The sequence below is a fragment of the Protopterus annectens genome, chromosome 5.part0 (genome assembly GCF_019279795.1).
Source record: "Protopterus annectens isolate FY-2018-M chromosome 5.part0, PAN1.0, whole genome shotgun sequence".
Lineage (NCBI taxonomy): Eukaryota > Metazoa > Chordata > Ceratodontiformes > Protopteridae > Protopterus > Protopterus annectens.
Genome location: NC_056735.1, coordinates 1001983898 through 1002005548, shown reverse-complemented (window position 1 = coordinate 1002005548; position 21651 = coordinate 1001983898). Strand labels below are relative to the sequence as shown.

Below are 21651 nucleotides of genomic sequence, written 5' to 3'. Positions count from 1 at the left end.
CAACACTGGAGAAAGGGCAGATTGCAATTATCAATGCCAGACATTAGAGTTTTATACTTCTTATTCCTTAAAAATTCACATTGATCCAAATCCTGCTGTTTTGTTAACTTTTTGAGTCAATTAGAATAATATTAAAAATGTTCCCTAATTCTGGGCCATTGACTGAGCATTAATTTTGGCCTTGTTCAGAATTCATGAGCAAATAAAGTGATAGGCATGCTCGTTAGTAATTTGTAGTCAGGTTTTGAAAATTTTTTTACAGATGAAAATTTCAGCAAATGAATTATACTTTATTATTAATGTTTTAAATGTAAAGAAAGCTATATGTGCCAATAAGATAAAATAGTCAAAGAAAAGAATGTTAATTTTATTGGGATCTCAGTCATTTGCCAAATGAATGTCCATACAAGAAGATGTCAGAACTGTGGAGAATAAGGGCTTGTAAAAAGTACTTGTGTCATGATAAGTGTGAGATGTAAATCTCTGGGACATTTTTTTGTTTAACTGTACATTAGAGAGTAGAATAGTACCATAAGTATATAAAATAAAGAATGAGAACGTTGTGTTTCAGATGAGCTTATTAAACCTGAGACTGTGGTTACAAATTTGAATGGCGTTAAGGAGGACCATGTTGAAATAAAGATCCTGTTAATGTATTGCAAGGTGAAGAATCACAAAACATGAATTTTATAGAGTCGGGGATATTGAAAGAATCAGCATTAGATTTAATAGGTCAAAAAGTAATGAAACAAGAAAGAAAAAGGAAGAATAAAAGTAAAAGAAAATGTGATAAAAAAGATTTGTTGCTGTTCTTTCTTTAAATGTGAAGTCTGAAAGCTGTAGAAATATTACTATGATACAGAGTCCAAAGGGCTTTCTGATTTACTGGCTGGAGACAAAAAAAAAAACAACAAAAAAACAGAGTGCACGCATCGAGTCGATATTTTTAGTACAACAATTGAATCAAGATCCCGTGTAGTCTATGGAGTAAGCATTCTATATACCATTATGGAAATCTGTGTAGAAGATACTTATATGGCAGTTAAAGTTCTAGGAGGATAAGCAACCAGAAGAGGAACAACTAGCCCTATTAGAAGTAACTAAAGATTCAGAGAACATTCATGATTTGCAGAAACAGATTCCTGAAGCTATACTGCAACAAGCACTGTCCCAAGACCAAAATCAGGTAGCGAGTAGAGTCCTGTTAAATTCTCCAGATATAGAAGAACACTGAAGAAGCCAGGTATATGGATTTTTCTTATAATTAAACATGAGTCTAAAATGTTCTTATAATTAAACATGAGTCTAAGGACCACATAGTTTAATTTATTAAAATGTGACCTCAATATATAAGAAAGTTTGATACTGGTAAACTTAATTTACAGAGATCGGCATGCAACTTAATGTTTGCTTCCCCACAGACACGTAATATATTTTTCTAATTTTAAAAGGGTGGCATTATAAACAGGCATATAGCATTGATGGCAATGAGTTAGTTAGACTGATTTGCATAACACGCGCTACATGGCTATTCTAGATATTTCAGCTGGAATATAGACCACATGAAGTTTTGTCCATACTGTGTCTCTTCTGACTTTTATTAAATAGTTCTAAGATGATATATACTAATGTTCTTTAGAGAATGTTGTTGTTTGTCTTTTGGCTTTCTCCCAGTAAGGGGTCACCACAGCGGAACTCCGGTCTGCTAATGATTGGCAGTAGATTTTTACGAAACGCCGAGGTGCCAGCTCGACGCCCAACCTTCAACGAATGTTCTTTAGAGAATAAAGATCATTAAAAAAAAAAAGAAAAAATATGTATCACTAATATTAATAGTCATGGTTATTAGCATTGTTTTTCCTCCTCTGGTATCTGTTTTCACTAAAAAGAATGCAGACAAAGCAATGTCATCATCACAGAAAATTGACTACAAAGTTACACATAGAAACTGGACACTATCCTGCTCTGTGACAGTAAAGTGTCAAGAGGTTGTAAAGGGTAGTAAAAATAACAGCATGTGAAAGAAAGTTTAATGTTTCCAAATCTACCTCCTTCTTTCTCCCAAAAAATATAATTTTGTTAAAGAGCAGTAAACTTTGGAAAGTGAAACAAACTGTGTCCCAAAGACCTGACACTAGAAAAAAATGCATGTCTACTGCTGGAGTGATCCACAACTGAAAAAGAACAAAGAAATTCCAAGTTTTCCCACCTTTTTTGACAAGAGCCATTTACTGCAGAGACTGTCAGTCTTATTCATTCTTCAGCATTTCAAACATTCTGTCTTCTGTGAATTGTCAAGGTACCACAGCTACAGACATATTCTGAATGAGCTTTGCTTGAGTATCTCACTGTGGACTTCTGCATAGCAGGGATACTGCATCTTGTTAATTCAGGGTCCTCATCCACAAAAGCACAATGAGAACTATTTGCAGTAAAGAAGCAAATTACCTTGGAAGAAAATGTGCCAAGTTCTGCCCTGCAATCAAATTGATGTTTACCTAAAGAGGTCATCTTCGCTTATCTTCACTTTTCTGGATTCTCCACAAAGTAGGCAAAATACTGAGAAGTGTTTTTTTTTTTTTTTTTATTGTTCATTGAGGACCAAAGACCCTTGCAAGGATTTTATCCATAAAGAGTATTTGGATGAAAGAGGAACTTTTCTTAACAAAAGGTATTTGAACTTTTAGAGTGTGAATTGTATCACAGTAAAGTAAGTGACCTTTTTTTTTTTGTCTTGTAAATCCCAAAGACATGCTGTAGGTGGATTGGACACTCTAAATTGGCCCTAGGTGTGAGTGGGTGCATGTGTGTGCCTTCTGTGGAAGGTTGGGCACCTGGCTGGTAACTTGACACCGTAAAACTCCACTACCAATCATGAGAGGACAGGTGATCCGCTGTGGCGACCCCTAACTGGGAAAAGCTGAAAGAAGAAGACATGCAGCACAGCATATTTGATTAGTGCCTACTCGTTAAATTGTTTTTATGTTTACTGTAATAAATTCTATTTTTATAAAAACTCAACCTGATGTATGATAACTTCTAATTGTTAGATTGATCTGAACCTAGAACAACTGGCTTGTAAAGTGAATAGATAAATGCTGAGCCAGATTATTTTCAACAGCCAAATGCATAGCTGATAATGTAAAATATTATATCCTTGCCTATTTCTTCTCTTACTTCTTCCTACTTCCACTCATCCCCACCCGTTTGCAGAAATAACTCAATAGACAATGATAACCAGCTGTCTCTCCACAAATGTCAGCTAAACAAAGTTCAGGAGGACACAGACACACTTCTGAACTTACCATATACAGCTTATTACATACAGGCTGTTTGACTGTTTGTTGTTTCCTTGCTGTAATATCATGTCTGCTGTGATAAAATGGCATGCACCTCTTTCTTCTGGTTATGTTACCTGTCTTTCAGTGTCTAGTCTGTCTTCTTCAGCAGTGTTAATGCAGCACTTGTTAAAAGTGGGGCTATTGTTTCTTATAAAATACTTGTCTAGAGAGTAGAGCAGCTACATTAATGCCATTTTTAGGCTGGCTTGTGCATAATGATATGTTTCCAAATGATTTTAGCAACAGATACATACCTCAAATATTTATGTTGGGTCAGGGTGTAATATTTTTTCTGCAGCCTGATTTTATTGGCATTACAACCATTTTTGTCAAAATCTCTGTATTGTGCAAGTTACATAACACAATTCATTTACACTGTGAAAAAGCCATTTGAGAATATTACCCTTTAAGAATATACTTCAAGTTGTTCATCATAATAGGTGGAATACTAACATGAGAATATAACTTAAGTGCTTGCTTATTTAGCATTTATTTTGCGGACTGAGATCAAAATTATCTTTAACGCAGAGATCATGAAGCAGCAGAAAATACTAAGCCAGGGAAGGTTTATGGTTCTGGCTACATGGGAAAAGTAAAAGTTCATATAGCATGAGCTATTGTCCACATTATGTAATTACTTTGCAAGCAAAAAGTTTGCCTTTCCACTCTGTCCCTTAAAAAAAAAAGTGTATCCAATGTTATTAGTAAAGAAGGAAGTCATAATTGAAGGATCTTCTTTATAATATTTAAGTTTACAGCACTTCTTTTGTATGCATTTTTCTTTTGAAATTAATTATATCATAGCCAAGATGTCCAAAAGTTGGAAGAAACCTTTAAACAAAACTAGAAGAGAAAAGCTTTAGCAATATTAATTACCAACAGTAGGATGTTCTAAAGCAATTCACTAGTAATTCTGTGAAAATGGATAATTATTTTTTAATATAGGTATCCATGCAGTACTGTGAAGTTACATCTGTCTCCTCTAGCGACACCATGAATATTTGTTCCCATCCTACCAAGGAACATAAACAGATTGTCATGCCTTTCTTCCATAAAGGACACACACACACACACACACACACACACACACACACACACACACACACACACACACACACACACACACACACACACACACACACACACACACACACACGCACACACACACACACACACACAAAATCCACCTACTATGTCTTTGATAAAACCAGATGACTCAGAGAAAATTCAAGTGAATACATGCATAGTGGAAATGCAGACTACACAGAAGACACCTTCGTTGACAATTTAAGCAGATATCCTCTTGCTTGAGATGACAGTGACACACAGTACACCACTGTGCCTCCCAAAATTGTTATATCCTTCTCCAAAATGCTTTACATTTGCAGGCTTCCTTGTACAGTAATAGATGTGATTTAAATGGCTTAGTGAACTTTAATGTAATGTAATTTATTCAGAAAAAAAATGTAAGACCATTACCAAATAAATTATAGTGTATGTTATATATGTTTTCCTTAACATGTTATTATAACATAAAATCTACTGGTAATCTAATGTTGCTATATGTTTGAGTTATTTTATGTTAACATTTGACTTATCAGTCACAGAACCATGGTCTTGGTAACATAGATCTGACAGATTTTCACATTAAACACAGTAAAATGCTTATGGCCTAACATAAGTTAGTGCACCTTAGCAAAATGTAGCTTCTTTTTTTTCTGACATTCTTTATCACTCTGTGATGTCTACTGGTGCTGAATATTTTTTTTTCTAAGTACTGGTTGTACACAGAACACACAGTCAGCAGAGTCAAATACGTCACCCTAGCACAATTATCCTCATTCCAAATAGTGAAGCATATTATGTCCAGTTGCACTTTAGAGGGTTTCCTATTTTACAGTGGTAGTAACATTAATACATGTGAAAGGAATTAAAGTCAGAAGGACTTTGTACTACTGTTCACATGTTGGCAGAATTAATACTATTACAAATTACTTTTCAACCCTTAAATAAAACATGGTAGGCAGAAAACAAAAAGAAAAAATAACTTAATCATCTAATACTTTATGGAAATTATATCCAGAAAATAAAACCAGTGCGGACACCACGTAGAGGAACATGTAACAATTACTTTATTAAAAACAAAACAGATAAGCGCTTTCAGTAAAAAACCTTCGTCGGATCTTAGAACATCACATGACAGAAGCACATTTAAACAGCTGAGTACCAGGCTGTGTTTTACATGAACTTCAGAATGAACTGGCTCCCCACTTAAGCACCATGTTCAATAATAGCCTCACATTAGGCTTTGTGCCCACTGAATAGTGCACAGCAACAGTTATCCCACTCCACAAAGGGGGAGCCACCACTGATCCCAGGAACTATCAACCTATTAGCCTGATGAGCCTGGTCTGCAAGGCCATGGAATGTATCATCATGGAACTCATAAACAAAGACATTGGTAACCTCTAAACTCTGGATCCCACCCAGTTCGGGGTTGTGAAAGGCAGATCATGCCTCCTGAACCTGATCGACTTCTTTGAGGCAGTCACCAAAGCCGTAGATGAGGGTAAGGTGGTTCACACAACCTATCTTGACCTCGCCAAGGCTTTCGACACCATCCCCCATTCTGGAATTATAGCTAAACTCACTAAACTAGGTATAAATCCCTATGTCACAAGATGGGTTGCCAACTGGCTCACTGACAGAACCCACACTGTAAAAGTTGCAGACTCCAAATATGACCTCAAAGCAGTGACAAGTGGAGTACCACAGGGTTCCATCCTGGGACCTCTCCTGTTTGGTATCTACTTCTCTGAAGTACAGGCTAACACAGAAGGCCTCTGGTTAATGAAGTTCACAGATGACGGCAAACTAGGAGCCATAGTCAAGTCCCCAAATGATGTAGACATCCTACAGAAGAGCCTCACTGAGACAGATGCCTGGTGTCAGAGCCATGGCCTCAAGTTCATTGTCAAAAAGTGCAGTGTCATCCCCTTTGGTAAAAACTCTGTACCCATGAATTACCACATAGGTAGCAATCTACTTAACACCGAATGTGTGATGAGACCTTGGGACCCAGGTGGACAGTAGTCTCTCCTTTGATAGTCACATCACCACAGTAGTCAGGAAGTCCTTCTATGTGGCACACCTCATCATAAAAGGGTTCTCATCCAGAAAAATAGAGGTCATTGTTCCCCTCTACTCGACACTCATTAGACCCATTATAGAGTACAACGCCTCTTTTGGAATGTACCTCACAAGACATCTGCAGCAGCTGGAAAGGCCACAGAATACCTCACAAAGAGGATTACTGGCCTCAAACAAATGCCGTACACTGACTGCCTCAAAAAAACTCCAGCTTTACTCCATGTAGCATATCGCCTACTATGAGGTGATCTCCGCCTAACATATAAAGCTATTTCAAACCCAGAGCTGTTGGACATGCTACACCTAAAGAAATCCCAATCCCTCCGAGCTACACGCTCTAGGGACCTAAACCTTGTCACCACAATAAACAGGACATGCTGAAGGGATAGATTCCTGTCCCAGAGACTTCCCATACTCTGGAACAGGCTACCCATCTATGTCAAGCAAAGTTCTTCATTAGCACTCTTCAAGAAAAATCTTGATGAGTGGATGGGAAATAGGAAATACATGCTGGGGATCACTTCTGTGTCTCTGCTCAGCAGTGGCACAGGAAAATAACTTTCTTGGGTGGCGTAAGCCAGGGAACCTTGTTGGCTAGGCTTATGTAGGCCCTTGGGATGATAGCCTAGTACCTACCTATGAACCTATGAAACTATGAACCTACCAATCAAAACTTACAAATCAGATGATGTTTCTTTAACACAGGTTTAATCAGAAGCTGAGCATTTAAACCTGGCAACTTGTCAGCTTGCATCTCAGCAATCCAGTGAAGTTCAGCGTACTCAGTATCATCAATACCATCTCACCCTCTAATAGCTGGACTAATAATCTGTAAAACCATAAAAGTAAAATTATATGAAGGGAACTGCATGACATGCTTAGCTAAAGCATTGTTGCTATTATTAGATGAAATATCTTGAACATGTAAAATCCATTGTCAAAAGTCCCTATCCATTTTGCCAATATAAAAACATGAACAACAGTTACAAGTAGCTAAATAAGGTCTATATTACAAAGACGAAACATCAAAACAGCAAACACACTTTGATTGACCCAAAATGATTGAAGCTGCAAAACTTCGAATGGCCACAACATCGTTTTTTTTTTCCAAGGAAAAAAAATCGTTGGGCCATTGTCGGGGCTTTGCCATTTCCTCCACTGTAGTCCAATCTCGGAGTTAGTATATTTAAGTAGGGTGTGTGTGGGGGATGAGTAACCCCCCTCACTACTTTATTTTGTGTTTAGATTTCTTTTTTTTTTTTTTTTGTTGGCCCAGCGATTTTTTTTCTCAGGGAAAAAAAATCACTGTTGTGGCCATTTAAGGTTTAGCAGGTTCAATCATTTTGGGTCGATCTAAGCATGTTTGCTGTTTTGACATTTCGTCTTTCTAATGTAGACTCACTAAATATACTCAATGCTGGGTCGTACAAACAGTATATAAATGTGGTTAGATTTAATGCTCTGCCCACTTTTCCTTTTTTGGACTTTCCTCTTGCAGTGAAAACCACACCTTTGAAGAGAGCAACATGGTCATGTGATGTCCTCAGATCTGAAGAAGATTTCTACTGAAAGCACTTATCTGTTTTGTTGTTAATAAAGCAGATTTGTATGTTCCTCTATGTGGTGTCTGCATTGGTTTTATTTTCTGGATTTTATTTTTGGTATCTACAGTGTTGGACTTTAGTGCTCTGCTGCGTTTTTTTCTGTGGAGTTTTATGGAAAGTATAGCTTTTTTGCCAGATTGCTGGGAAGTTGGCAACGTAAGTTTGTTTTATCTATTTGAGGAGGGACTCCATGCCTGCAATTTCCAGTCCCAATCTGATTCTTGGTTCTGGTAGCCACTTAGATTCTGTCAGCAGTGCTGTCTTTAACCAACAAACACTGCATGATAAAACCTTTTTACTCATCTTTTTTCCTCTAGTCTGCTTGGTTACTGAGTGGTATATACACCAATGTTTCTCTCTTCTCTTGTAGCATTTTAACATATAATGACAGCACTAGAAATATGTGTGTATATATATATATATATATATATATATATATATATATATATATTCCTTGTTATCCTCCTGTATATACATATTGTTCATGCTGATGATGGTGAAGCACGGAGGTGGCTATGCCTTCAAATTTCACCAAGAAACAATAGTACATTTCTACTGATCACCCTCCAACAATACCCATAAACACACACACACACACACACACACACACACACACACACACACACACACACACACACACTCACACACACACACACACACACACAAACTCTGACATGCCTTGGACTAATTTAGCCTTTTCTGCTAGGGCCACATTTTTGGAATGGTAAGAAGTCGTAATGTGATGCTGCAGACCTAGCCTTGCATACTGACATTTGAAATTATCACTTCATTTCTTTGTCTATCTAAAAATAATGATCTTATCACAACCTTTATGTCTGTTACGGCATTAAATTTTGCCTAAAGATATGGCTAAATATATGTGACTGTGCTCTAAAGATACTTCTCAGCTATTTGAGCTAAGAATGTTACCTTTGTTAAAGGGAAAGTGGAATTATTCAGTGTCATTGACATCTTTTCTTTCTTTCTTTTTTTCTTTCTTGCCTGAAATGCATCTTTTGATAGTTTTATAAATTAAGAATATGAACATGCCCACTATCTGCAATAAATAGTTTGGTTATTAGTTAATTTTCTTATGGATAAACCACAGGAACACAGTTGCAACAAATTCCTAGGATTTTATCATGCACTCAGATTATTGACTTAGCTCTCCCTTGGCTTTTTTTACTCTCGTTAATAATAATAATATTTTAATTAACAAAAAAATTTTTACATTTTATTAAACAAACAACAATTCATTCAAACCCATTTCGGTTAATGTTAAAATGCATATGAAATATACCACCTTGTTCATGAAATATATAAATATAAAAATAAATATAAAAATATGTACGTGTTTGATTCCTTAAACCATGAAGCCATCTAGTGGTCATTTAAAATACTGACAATTAGTTCATAATACCATTTTAAGGTGTTGATAATTGTGTATTCCACCCTCAAATTTGTTTTTAAATGATTTTGAACTAATATGTTCTACCATCTATACCTTCTCTATTCAATTTTATGCATTTTATTTCATAAACACTTCCAAATACATTTAAAACTAGTTAAATAACCTAAGTTAAAATGTGCCTCCTCCTCTCCCCTCCTCCTTCCTCTGTTATGTTATGTTCAAGAGAAGAGAAATCCTTTGACATTTATTTTTTTTATATTTTGTTAAAAAGTTAGTTTTTCTTTCCATTTTTAATATCATTAAAATGTTCAAATATTCTTCTTTTAGTTTTTTTTCTTTTTCTTTCCTATGTAAAGGATGAATTTTTTTTGTACAGCTAGCAAAGTACACTAAGCCCATAGAGTCACAATTATAAAAATGTTTCATTTACTTTATCACCCTGTTCACCTACTAAATTAATCTCCATCTCATTAAGAATATGAATGCATTGGGGCACATCTACCACATTTGTAGGTACCCTTTGAAGATTGCAGTATATGTAGGTTTCTAAAAACTTTTGTTTCTAAGCTTCCTTTCTTCTTATAAAATCTCTATATCTAATATTGTAACACATTCAGAGAACTTTGATAGGTGAATTTCAAAGTTGGTTTGTACCTTTTTAGTATTTCCAAAAAACTCTTATTTTTCTTCAGTCTCAGTCCAAAAATAAAAATTCTATGGTAGCTGTCCAGGAAAGCTAAATTCACTATGCAAAATGTGTTCTCTTCCCATTTTCGCTAATACCAAGTTTGCATAGGTGGGGCAATAGGGATAGAGAGAAACAAGTCGATGACAGTGACATCTATACTCATATATTGATTTTTTTAGGTACCATATATCGTTGGAATTTTGGGTTTTGTCACTTTTAGAAATCCTAAGGTTTCATTTTTCATGATCCTAAATTAGGGGTCATCCTCGTCATCCTTCAGTTTTTCTTTTTTTTCTTTTTTCTTTGAAGTCTTATTTCCTTTTTCCTTTATCCTTCCTGTTTTCTTTCTTTTTCTTTTTATTTTTTTTTTTTTTTAATTTTAAGGATGGGGGGGGTTGTGTGTGGATCATTATTTTTTATATTATCACTGCCATTTTTTGGAATCCTAGGAGATTAGTTGGAGGTTTATTTTTCCTTAGAAATAATTAAAAAATTTAATAAGGAATTTTAGCTAGGTCACCCTGAGTAGGTATGGTATATTTAAGGCCTTTAAAGACAAATTAAAAATGACCTTTTGTAAATCTAAGAACTGAAATATATATATATGAAACTTATGTAAGTCCACTATATTTCACACTTAATTATTTCCAAAGGGGTATTTAATATTTCCCCTTCTCCTTCTTTCCTTTTTATAATATGTTTTAATATTTTCCCTTACCATTAGTCTCAACATCTCTATCCACACTGGTTAAAAATTTCTAATAATTATACACTTTAACCTTTTGGTGCAATATTTTTACCAATACATTCATTCAAATAAGTATTCATTTACAGAGTTAATGGATTTAGATAAGATTAACAATGGCCCTGTTAAGATAGTTTATAAGAATTCAAAAGTATGAGGAACATTCTTGAAAATAAATATTCTACAAATTCACAAGATAGAAGGAGAAAGGGTACCTACAAATGTGGTAGATGTGCCCAATGCATTCATATTCTTAATGGAGATGAGATTAACATTAGTAGTAGGAACAGGGTGATAGTAAATGACAAACATTTTAACATTTTAAAAATGAAAATAAAATGAAAAAAAGTACAAACATAGTAAAAAATGTCAAAAATAAAAGAAGCTATTCTTCGTCATGAACATACAGAGAACACACAGAGAAGGATATTAGGAGAGAGGAAAAAGGGAAAAAATGGAGTATAGGAGCAATTGACACTTGAATGAATCATAATCATATAACCCACCAGGACTCAATGAGTATACCAGTATTTTGCCTCTGCTCAAGTTAAGGGCAGCCAAATTGTGAAGTTTTTTTTGGCATTTTTACAATGTTTACACTTTTTTATAAATTGTTTTTATTTCTTCATAATTTTCTCCGTTCTCCCACACATTTTAACTTAGGTTATTTAACTAGTTTTAAATGTATTTGGAAGTGTTTATGAAATAAAATGCATAAAATTGAATAGAGAAGGTATAGATGGTAGAACATATTAGTTCAAAATCATTTAAAAACAAATTTGATCTACATTAGTTAAAATGGTATTATGACTAATTGTCAGTATTTTAAATGACCACTAGATGCTTCATGGGTTTAAGGAAAGGTTTTACATTTACCAAAATGGGTTTGAATGAATTGTTGTTTGGTTAAATAAACTGTAAATTTGTTTGTTAATTAACTAATTTGTGTCTGTGGTTTATCCTTACTTTTGGATTTACTGGTTCTTATTTCCACAATTTGTTTTTTTTAATTTTCTTATGGGATTACTTCCAGCAAATAACTTTTACAACTGCAATTTTCTATGTACAATTTCCAGGACAGTAAACTGAAATATAAAAACATGAATAATACAATATTCTACACATAAATTACTAATTTTAAATATATATGTATGGGTCCCTATCAGTTGAATGAGTTTTGAGAAACTCGAAATTCATATGGTTGAGACCATACGATCACATTTTTGAAAACTCAAAGCTTTTGAACGTAGATTGCAGTACAGTGCTGATCAGGAAGTTTGCCATTTTCCTCACTCTAGTGGGGATACAGGGGGACTTGCCCCCCTGCAAAAATGTAAAAAAGGTAGATTTTTGTGTTTGCATTTTCTTTTTTTTTTTTTTTTTGATGTTTGAGTCTTCAGAAACTCGTTCATATGGTCTCAATTGTATGAATTTCGAATTTCTGAAAACTCAATCATCTGACATAGACCCATGTAAGTATAGTTAGATTAAGTAGCAAAGGCAGGCAAGAGAAAAACTATAGTGCAGGTAATACACAATATTATCGATTAATAAATATATCACATAATCTGGTAATAAACAATTGTTTCTCTGTCGTGTCATATAATATATTCACTTATTTTTAATTAAAAAACTGAATTACCATTACTTGAATATCAAGTGAATATCAAGTGTTATAGTTCTGGTGTGTGTGTGAGTCTAAGATTGAAGTATGCCATTGTTACCTTTTGATTTCAAGTAAATTAAATGGACTACCGTACAACAGTTGTTGTAGCTATTTTAAATCATTACCTTATTTTCATAAATAACGTCATCATCAGTTATATAGTCATTGTATAATACCAGATTGTGTACTGTGACTGGCAAGTATTAACTATTTCATAGTAACATTCTCAAGTAATGGTACACTGTGTATCTATGGCAAGTTAAATTTATTTCTAAATGCTGACAGTGTCAAGTGAAATGGGACTAACTTTAGACAATCCAAAGTTTTTAATCGTAACACTACATAGAATAATTCCAGTACTGACAAATTTCTTGATAATGCACTATCATAGTACCTTACGTAAATGCCACAAGACAATTTCACCTACATATATATATATATATATATATATATATTTTTTTTTTTTTTGCATGATGCCCCTTGCAGTCTGTGCAGTGGGTATTGCACAACTACCCTTAAGAGGAAGAATGGCATTTTTGTTTTATCTGCTCTACTTTATAATGGTGCTCGTTTATATACTGACCTGTATGACAGCATGACATGAGCAAGCAAGGTTAACTTATAGTCACATTAACAGAAGCATATACCTATTATTTCTAGAAATTAACAATTTGTAGACCATATGCTTGCTATACATTAATATGCAGTTCTAGCATACTTTGCAAGTGTTTGTAAGAGAATCATTGATATTTTTTGCTTATTAATCATCTTGTTTTCTACATTATTCACCAGGTTTGCAGGAACTGTTCTCATCTGCATAATGTTTATGGATTCTTTTTAACTACCACAGGTTTACTCCATACGAGTGGTATAATCCGCATCCATGCAATCCTGACTCCGATGTGGTGGAAAACAATTTTACTTTACTAAATAGTTTCTGGTTTGGAGTTGGAGCTCTCATGCAGCAAGGTACACAGGTTACACATTTGTTTTGCACACATCCCACAGTCTGCTAATTGGTTTCTCTGATGGTAAACTCCATCACTGGTATCTCCAGCTTGCACTGTAAAACCTGAACCAAATTTTAAATCTTATCTGTTTTAAAGAAACAGTCAAATACCCCTAATAGGAATGGGGAAGTACAGATAAACAGCTTTCTACTGAATTGAGCCTCAGACTGTGATTCTGCTGTGAAGAATGTAAATCTTTACTAGCCAATAAATGAATGCATGAGATATTATTTTTACTGACAGCATAAATCTGACATCATAAAAATGACCTATTAAATGATATCATTAATCTAGCAATAGCTGCAATCTAGCCTGTGTTTGATGGCTCAGCTAAATGTAGTGTGGGAGTACCTCGCTAGATAATGGGCGTTACTGTCTACAAACCAGGCAAGTAAAGCACATCAAGAGATAACGCACTAGTCATCTGAGCATGTCAATGAACAGTGACTCTGTGACTCTAATGAAGACTTGCATGAGCCCCAGTGACAAAATAAGAAGAAGCATTCTTTCTCTTCCGTAGTATATGATTGTGAGCTCTACTCTTTATTCAAATTCTAAACATCTTTTTTGTAATGTGTCTATTATGATACTGCTAACTTTTGAAAATATGCATAAGTAGCCTACCTAAAAAGATTTTCTAATTTGCAAGTTTCAGAAAGTAATTATTCAAAACATGCTTTAATGCTTATGTAAATATGTTTCATTATTAAAATGTCTGCAGTTATATAAACAGATAAGTCCATTTCACTATATGAATTTATTTTTTGACAGTTTCAGCTGTTGTCACAATGCGAAATATACTGTTATAGTTTGATACCAGTAATATCATTATAAACTTGTTGTATATACTTAATTCCTGAGTGTATCACACATTTTCTCATAGCAGTATTACAGTCTATGATAGGCAATATTTACATCCCCCGTCTGATAGGTATTGTGTTTACCTCAAGCTTTTTATTCAATCCAAAACTCAGAACCTTTTTTTACAAAGTATGCGATTCTCCCTAACAATGAATACCATATTACAAAATAGTACAAAGTAAGACATCCAAAAATATGTAACCTGCTTGCTAAACTAGTTTAATGAAAGATAGTAAATCCCCATCTTTTATATGGGTACGAGAAGTGTTCTGCATCTGTAAATGTAGCTATTTCTAGAAATCTGGCAAAACTATAACAGTGCCGTTCAGAAGTACAAACATGTGAATGACAGGAGCAGGTTGTAGAGTGTCAGGCAGAATTGTGCATTGTATGTTTGACTAGTTTGTGTGTGTGTATGTGAGTTTTTAGAAGAGTTTGTGTGACTGCAAACTGCCTAACATCCTGCCTGTTGGAGTTTACCATCATCCACGGCATATTGTGGGATGAAGTGTTTGTTAGTTACCATTACCTTGGGTACATGACAGTCAGCCCCAACCAGACTCAGCTTTTGTTTTATGTATGAATAACAGACATTTGTAAATAGAGCAAGTGTTTTCACATACAGACTTGTTATATTTGTGACTGTAAGTGTGCCATCTTTTAATTTATTAAGCAAAGTGTCTTGATTAAAACTTGTTAACCTCTGCCTCTGTTCTTGTGCTCTTTCTTGCTAAAAGAAAGTTTCTTGGTGTAGTTAATTGGAATATATTTGAAATTAATTGGTTGATTTGCTTGTGGTGATCAGACTTTCTCTTTTTACAGACCGTGAGCAAAGTCTGGATCAGGATTGGCTGTCATGTCTGCCATAAAGGCACTAAAGAGACTTCAGCAAGTATTGTCTCTTACCCAGATTTTTGACAGTAGCATTATTTCTAGATATCGCCATTGTGTGTGGAAATATACAAATATTTATATCATGTTTCTTTGATGGTACTGTGCAGCAGTTAATATTTTAGGTCAGAGCTTTCCACACTATTCACATACCTAGTTAAGTACAGGAGACCAGAAGGTTGTGGTTGCTTGCAAGCTAATGATATTAAAGTCATTTTAACACACAACTGCTATAATAGTTAAAGCCTCCTCTGCACTCCTTAAAGGCATGAACTTCAGTTATTTAACTTTTATATAACAGAGACAGTGTTTTCTCAAGGAATTTGTTCCATTCCCAGTTTCCCACCACTCTCATTTGCATGGTATTCTAGAAAAAAAGCACTGGCATTAGTTCAGCCCTCTGATAGAATCATTTACTATGGTAGTTCCATCTTTGTAAGCTTTTTACTGTCATTTACTATGGTAGTTCCATCTTTGTAAGCTTTTTACTGTCATTTACTATGGTAGTTCCATCTTTGTAAGCTTTTTACTGTCATTTACTATGGTAGTTCCATCTTTGTAAGCTTTTTACTGTCATTTACTATGGTAGTTCCATCTTTGTAAGCTTTTTACTGTCATTTACTATGGTAGTTCCATCTTTGTAAGTTTTTTACTATCATTTACTATGGTAGTTCCATCTTTGTAAGTTTTTTACTGTCATTTACTATGGTAGTTCCATCTTTGTAAGCCTTCTTCTCAGGTATTGCAACTATACGTGGTCTAGACATACATTTTTCTTTAGTACTACATGTAGTATGGTCCTTAACCCATTCCCAGAGGAGAAATACAACTAGATAATTTGGATACAAAAGTAAACTAATAGATACCCTTTAGTGAGTATTAGAAAGATAAAAGCAAATATGTTTAAGCCATGGAATATCAAGTTGACATGTTAATGATCAAGCCAGTTATAGTAATATCAGTGCTACTTCATTAAACGCAGTTAATGTTTTGTTATTAATGTCTATCTGTAAGATAACTGCAGCAATTATTTCTAGCTGCATATGTAAACTTTTTTAAGTTCAGCATTCTACATGTCTTATATATTTTATGAAAATATAATACTGTCTGTGTCTCATTACAGGGTAAGTAAGCTAAAATTGCGCTAGGGTAGAACAGATTAGAAGAATATAGATGAAGTGTCTCAGTATGTTTCTACTTCTACTTTGCAGTGTACACCACACATCTTGTGTTGTTATCTCTTGAGAGATCAACTGTATCTTAATATTGAACACGTGAAATTTATAATCAGAACTTGTACCAACATAGCATATAAGCAGACAACAAGACTCTCGCTACAGGAATGCAAACAAGATAAAGACAATGAGGAGCAGCAACTTGTAAAAGGTGCTGCATTGTTTCATCTCCCCTTCCTAGATTATGTAGAAACTTTGTGCCCACTGTCATTTCACAGAATATGAATAAAAAACTGCTGTACAACTAAATCAAGGTAGTCGGCCCAGAAAGTTAGCTTGAAAGATTGGAGAGTTTGTGACTCAGGTTATGGGCAGCAGTTTGATGGAAAGTGGATTTTAGATGTTTTCAAGAAAAGAATAACATCCCTATAAAGGAGTAAAAATAATAATCCATATAGGTGTCTGCTAGAATGATAAGACTTTGCATGGAAAAACAAGAAGGGGAATAAACCTTATTAAAATATGTAATAATCCAACTGGGATGACTGAAGTCTCAAAACACCAATAACCACAAATTCTCCAGTTGTTTTCCAGCACAATAAAGGCCCACCTCTAATGCAAAAATCTTTTTATTCCAGTAGACAGTAAATCCAACACTACACAGTTGCACTCCAATTTGTGAAAAAAATAAGTTTGTTAAGCATCTTTCTGTTGTACCAAACCCTTGTTAAGCACCTCTCAGTGTTATTAAGATCTAGTCTTATGCTAGAGCAATCCAGGAGCCAACGCTATCCACCATAGAACAACCGCAAAAAGTTAAATACCTTCATAAATTATTCGATGCATCTCGGGCATACACAGTGGGGAACAAAGTAAAGCAGAGTCAAGTGTCTAACAACTCTTAAAGATGTTCATCCCACAGAGAAACCGTTTGCTTTGGCCTGCTGTCACTGTAGCAGTGTTAAGGGTTTTATAGATTTCAAAATTGTAAAGGTCCATGCACTTGAAAGAAATATGATAGGAGTTCTCTTATCATAACTCTCATTATGTGTTCTTGTCATGAATGTCAAGATTCCCCTCTCAAGCTCCACTTTGTTGCACTTTTGAGGTGAATTTCTGGCATCTGTGTCTTGAAAACACAGTAAGCTGGTCATGGTCAGAGATCTAACCATAATCGTTTATATCATCGATGATATAGGATATTTGCATGTGCAATATTGCTGCATATGATGCACTGACTGCACAGGGTTGACATTTGAGGAAAGCATATTAAAAAGAAAAACATCTTCTCATTGACATTGAAAGGAATAACCCAGTCAATGGAAATTTAAAAACCTACAGTATAATAGTGGGTTACAGAAAGAAAAGCTTGGAAATAACTTACATTTTGAATGTGTAGGGTTCCCATAGTTTCAGATCTCCATAGTGAAACACAGGGCATGCAGCTATGCATAAGACATTATGATGTGTGTGGCTAAGGCTGTACTGTAATAATTGTGGAAGAAACAACTGAATTAAGCCTAGTGGCCCCCAGAAACCACAAGGTTCTCAATGCAATGTAGTGCATGCAAGAGATTTTTCCCAGACTTTTCATCCAGTGATGGCCTGAACACAAATCTTAATTAAGGAAGAAAAAATAAATAATCTCTCAGTTGTCCCTGGTTTGCAGAACATCCCTGAGTTTGCCTCATACTTTCTGTCATGTCCTTTGATAAGTTTTTGATTTTCTGATTGAAGATTACATTCAGTCAATAATGTCAGACATTAAATGTTTCATAATTCATATTCTCTGGAAAATGCATTTTAATGTAAAGTTTGTTCTATTAACTTTTCTCTACAGTTGACCATTATATTGTATTATCAAGCTCTGTTTTCTGACTGTCTTTCCACATTAAAAAACTTTGTTCTCTCTATTTCCCCCCACTCTTTATATTTAATCTCCTTCTGTTTCTCTTCACATCTCTTTCCTGTCTCTTTCTCTCCATATTTCTTTCTCTCCCTCTGATCACCAAAACCTGTGAAGTTGAGTCTCTATGTCTTTTTTTCCAAAGTTATTTTTCTGACTTCAAGAAAGCCCATGAAGTTAACAGTCTCTCTCTCTGTCTCTCACTCTCTCTCTCTCTCTCTCTCTCTCTCTTTCTCGTCCTTACTAAAATTATCTCTCTGACTCATTTATCAAACAAAAGTGTGAAGTCTACTGGTCTCATTTCCACATACCTCTCAACCTCTTTTCTCAAGAATTTTGGATAATGCCAAAAATAGTGGTGAGGGGATTAAGGACGGAAATCAGGGATATATTTTAAATATTGCTTATATAAACTTAAAAAAGTTGCTAGAATAACAAGTTTTGCATTGCATTTAATTGTGAGCAGGAAGGAAAATGCTAATAACTCCTTTTACAGTAACAATGGCAAGCCAGATCATTTCATCTTCTACTCACTGTTAATGTAAGCAATGGGATCTGTGCACGTCCTGTTCAAAATGGGACAGACAACAATCATGTGAATATGAGACATGCTGATTGTTTACCTTTCTGTCACAAAATATATTTTTTAGCATGCAGAATAATATACCTGACTAATTCTCATGAAAAAGCTGGATTAGAATCATTCTTATTTTCTGCTATGGGTAAAACAGCAATGAAACATTTTGCACTTTTTTCTTATTACTTTTTTTTTTTGATAAAATGCCCCATAACGTACTGTAACTGTGTCATATGACTGTTTACTAAGTAAACAAAAACATTGGTACAGAATATGTCACAAGTCATAGGGAATCTATTAGAGGAGAAATGTTTTTTGCTACCAGCAATAAATTATTTGTAAAGTAGGAGCTATTTAAAGAGAAAAAGAATAGGCTTCCCTAAGGCTAAATACATGGGAAAGTTATAGCCTTAATAGAGAATAACTGAATTCACAATTTAGATGAATAGGAAGAATTTAGAGGATGGAATAGGAAGATAGTAATTATTGTTGAGGAAACATTTTATAAATCCTTGCTTTTTATTCTGCATTTATATGGAAACCTTTTTCTAAGATCATTTAAATAAGAAGTAGTAATGTTGTGGCAAACAGATATTGAAATCAACTCAACTTCTACAATCCAGTTTTATCACAAGTTTAGGCTTGTCATACATAATACAGATTCATTTACCATTAAAGTGACTAGAATTTTCGGGCTCAGAAATATTCAGGTAACGGACAGTTGTAATACTTTTTAATTTTTTCTAGATTGTCATAGAAGATCCTTAGTTGTGCATGCAACTGAAAGCGGAGAAGCCAGATATGTGAACTTTTACTAAGGCTCCAATGGTAATTACTAGAAATTCTGATATACTTTAATGGGGTTCTGGATGTCATGTGGAACCAAATTGTAATATATACTCCTTCACTCGAGCAGTTTCTTTATTACAAGTTATCCACTTAAAGAGATGCAGTACATCCTGCACACTATTGCCATTCATAATATGTTATTCTTTCAATTTGACACACACACACACACACACACACACATATATATATATATATATATATATATATATATATATATATATATAGATATATATATATATATATATATATATATATATATATATATATATATACACACACACACACACACACACACACACACACACACACGCGCGCACACACATATATGTGGTGAACTTCATGACACCCATGCAGATGGACAATACAGTTACAACTGCTGAATCCTACACAAATGCACTCTATAAGCACTTACATGAGTGCATGGATCATGCTATCCCAAACAGAACCAAGACGCTATCCTCCAAAAAAAGGAAGCTAATCTGGTGGTCCCCTGCCATAAACAAACTGTACAACAGAAGGAAGAAACTGTTGCAAAAGAGAGTAAAATCCCATGAGTGGAGGAGCTCCCTGGTCAACCTCAGTAAGAAGCTGAGATCCCTTATAAGATCCTCCAAAGCTAACTACGAAAACAAAATTGCCACTAAATCCAAGGATAACCACAAAGCATTCTATAGCTATGTCAAGAATCTAGATGGCAATGCCCAGATCTGCTCTGAGTTACAGCACAAAGGCACGAAAATTACAGAACCAACTGATATTGCCAACATCCTGGAAGATAGGTTCAGTGCTAACTTTACCCCCCTCTCACCCCCTAAAGGGCCCACATCTATACAGGAATAATGCAGAGTCCCTGTAATTACAACTACGCAGGTAAAAGCTGCACTATCTAAAGCCAAAAACACAGCATCCATGGGATCAGACAACATCCCAGGCTGCGTTTTACATGAACTTCAGAACAAACTGGCTCCCCACTTAAGCACCATGTTCAATAATAGCCTCGCATCAGGCTTTGTGCCCACTGAATGACACACAGCAACAGTTATCCCACTCCACAAAGGGGGAGCCACTACTGATCCTAGGAACTATCGACCTATTAGCCTGGCGAGCCTGGTCTGCAAGGCCATGGAATGTATCATCATGGAACTCATAAACAAAGACATTGGTAACCTCCAAACTCTGGATCCCACCCAGTTCAAGTTTGTGAAAAGCAGATCATGCCTCCTGAACCTGATCGACTTCTTTGAGGCAGTCACCAAAGCCGTGGATGAGGGTAAGGTGGTTCACATAGCCTATCTTGACCTCGCCAAGGCTTTCAACACCATCCCCCATTCTGGAATTATAGCTAAACTCACTAAACTAGGTATAAATCCCTACGTCACAAGATGGGTTGCCAAGTGGCTCACTGACAAAACCCACACTGTAAAAGTTGCAGACTCCAAATCTGACCTCAAACAGTGACAAGTGGAGTACCACAGGGTTCCGTCCTGGAACCTCTCCTGTTTGGTATCTACTTCTCTGAAGTACAGGCTAACACAGAAGGCCTCTGGCTAATGAAGTTCGCAGATGACTGCAAACTAGGAGCCAAGTCCCCAAATGATGTGGACATCCTACAGAAGGGCCTCACTGAGACAGATGCCTGGTGTCAGAGCCATGGCCTCAAGCTCAATGCCAAAAATGCAGTGTCATCCCCTTTGGTAAAAACTCTGTACCCATGAACTACCACATAGGCAGCAATCTACTTAACACTGAATGTGTGATAAGAGGCCTTGGGACCCAG

The 21651-nt window shown here is 35.3% G+C and overlaps 1 protein-coding gene across 3 annotated transcripts in view; it reads left to right on the top strand.

Annotated features, from left to right (window-relative positions):
- Window positions 1-21651, top strand: part of GRIK1 (glutamate ionotropic receptor kainate type subunit 1) — a 1940968-nt gene that overhangs the window by 1652486 nt on the left and 266831 nt on the right. For all 3 annotated transcript variants that reach the window (XM_044072744.1, XM_044072745.1, XM_044072743.1), the window contains one exon: window positions 13456-13574. In XM_044072744.1, coding sequence (XP_043928679.1) covers window positions 13456-13574 — 119 coding nt within the window. The remainder of the gene's footprint in view (window positions 1-13455; window positions 13575-21651) is intronic.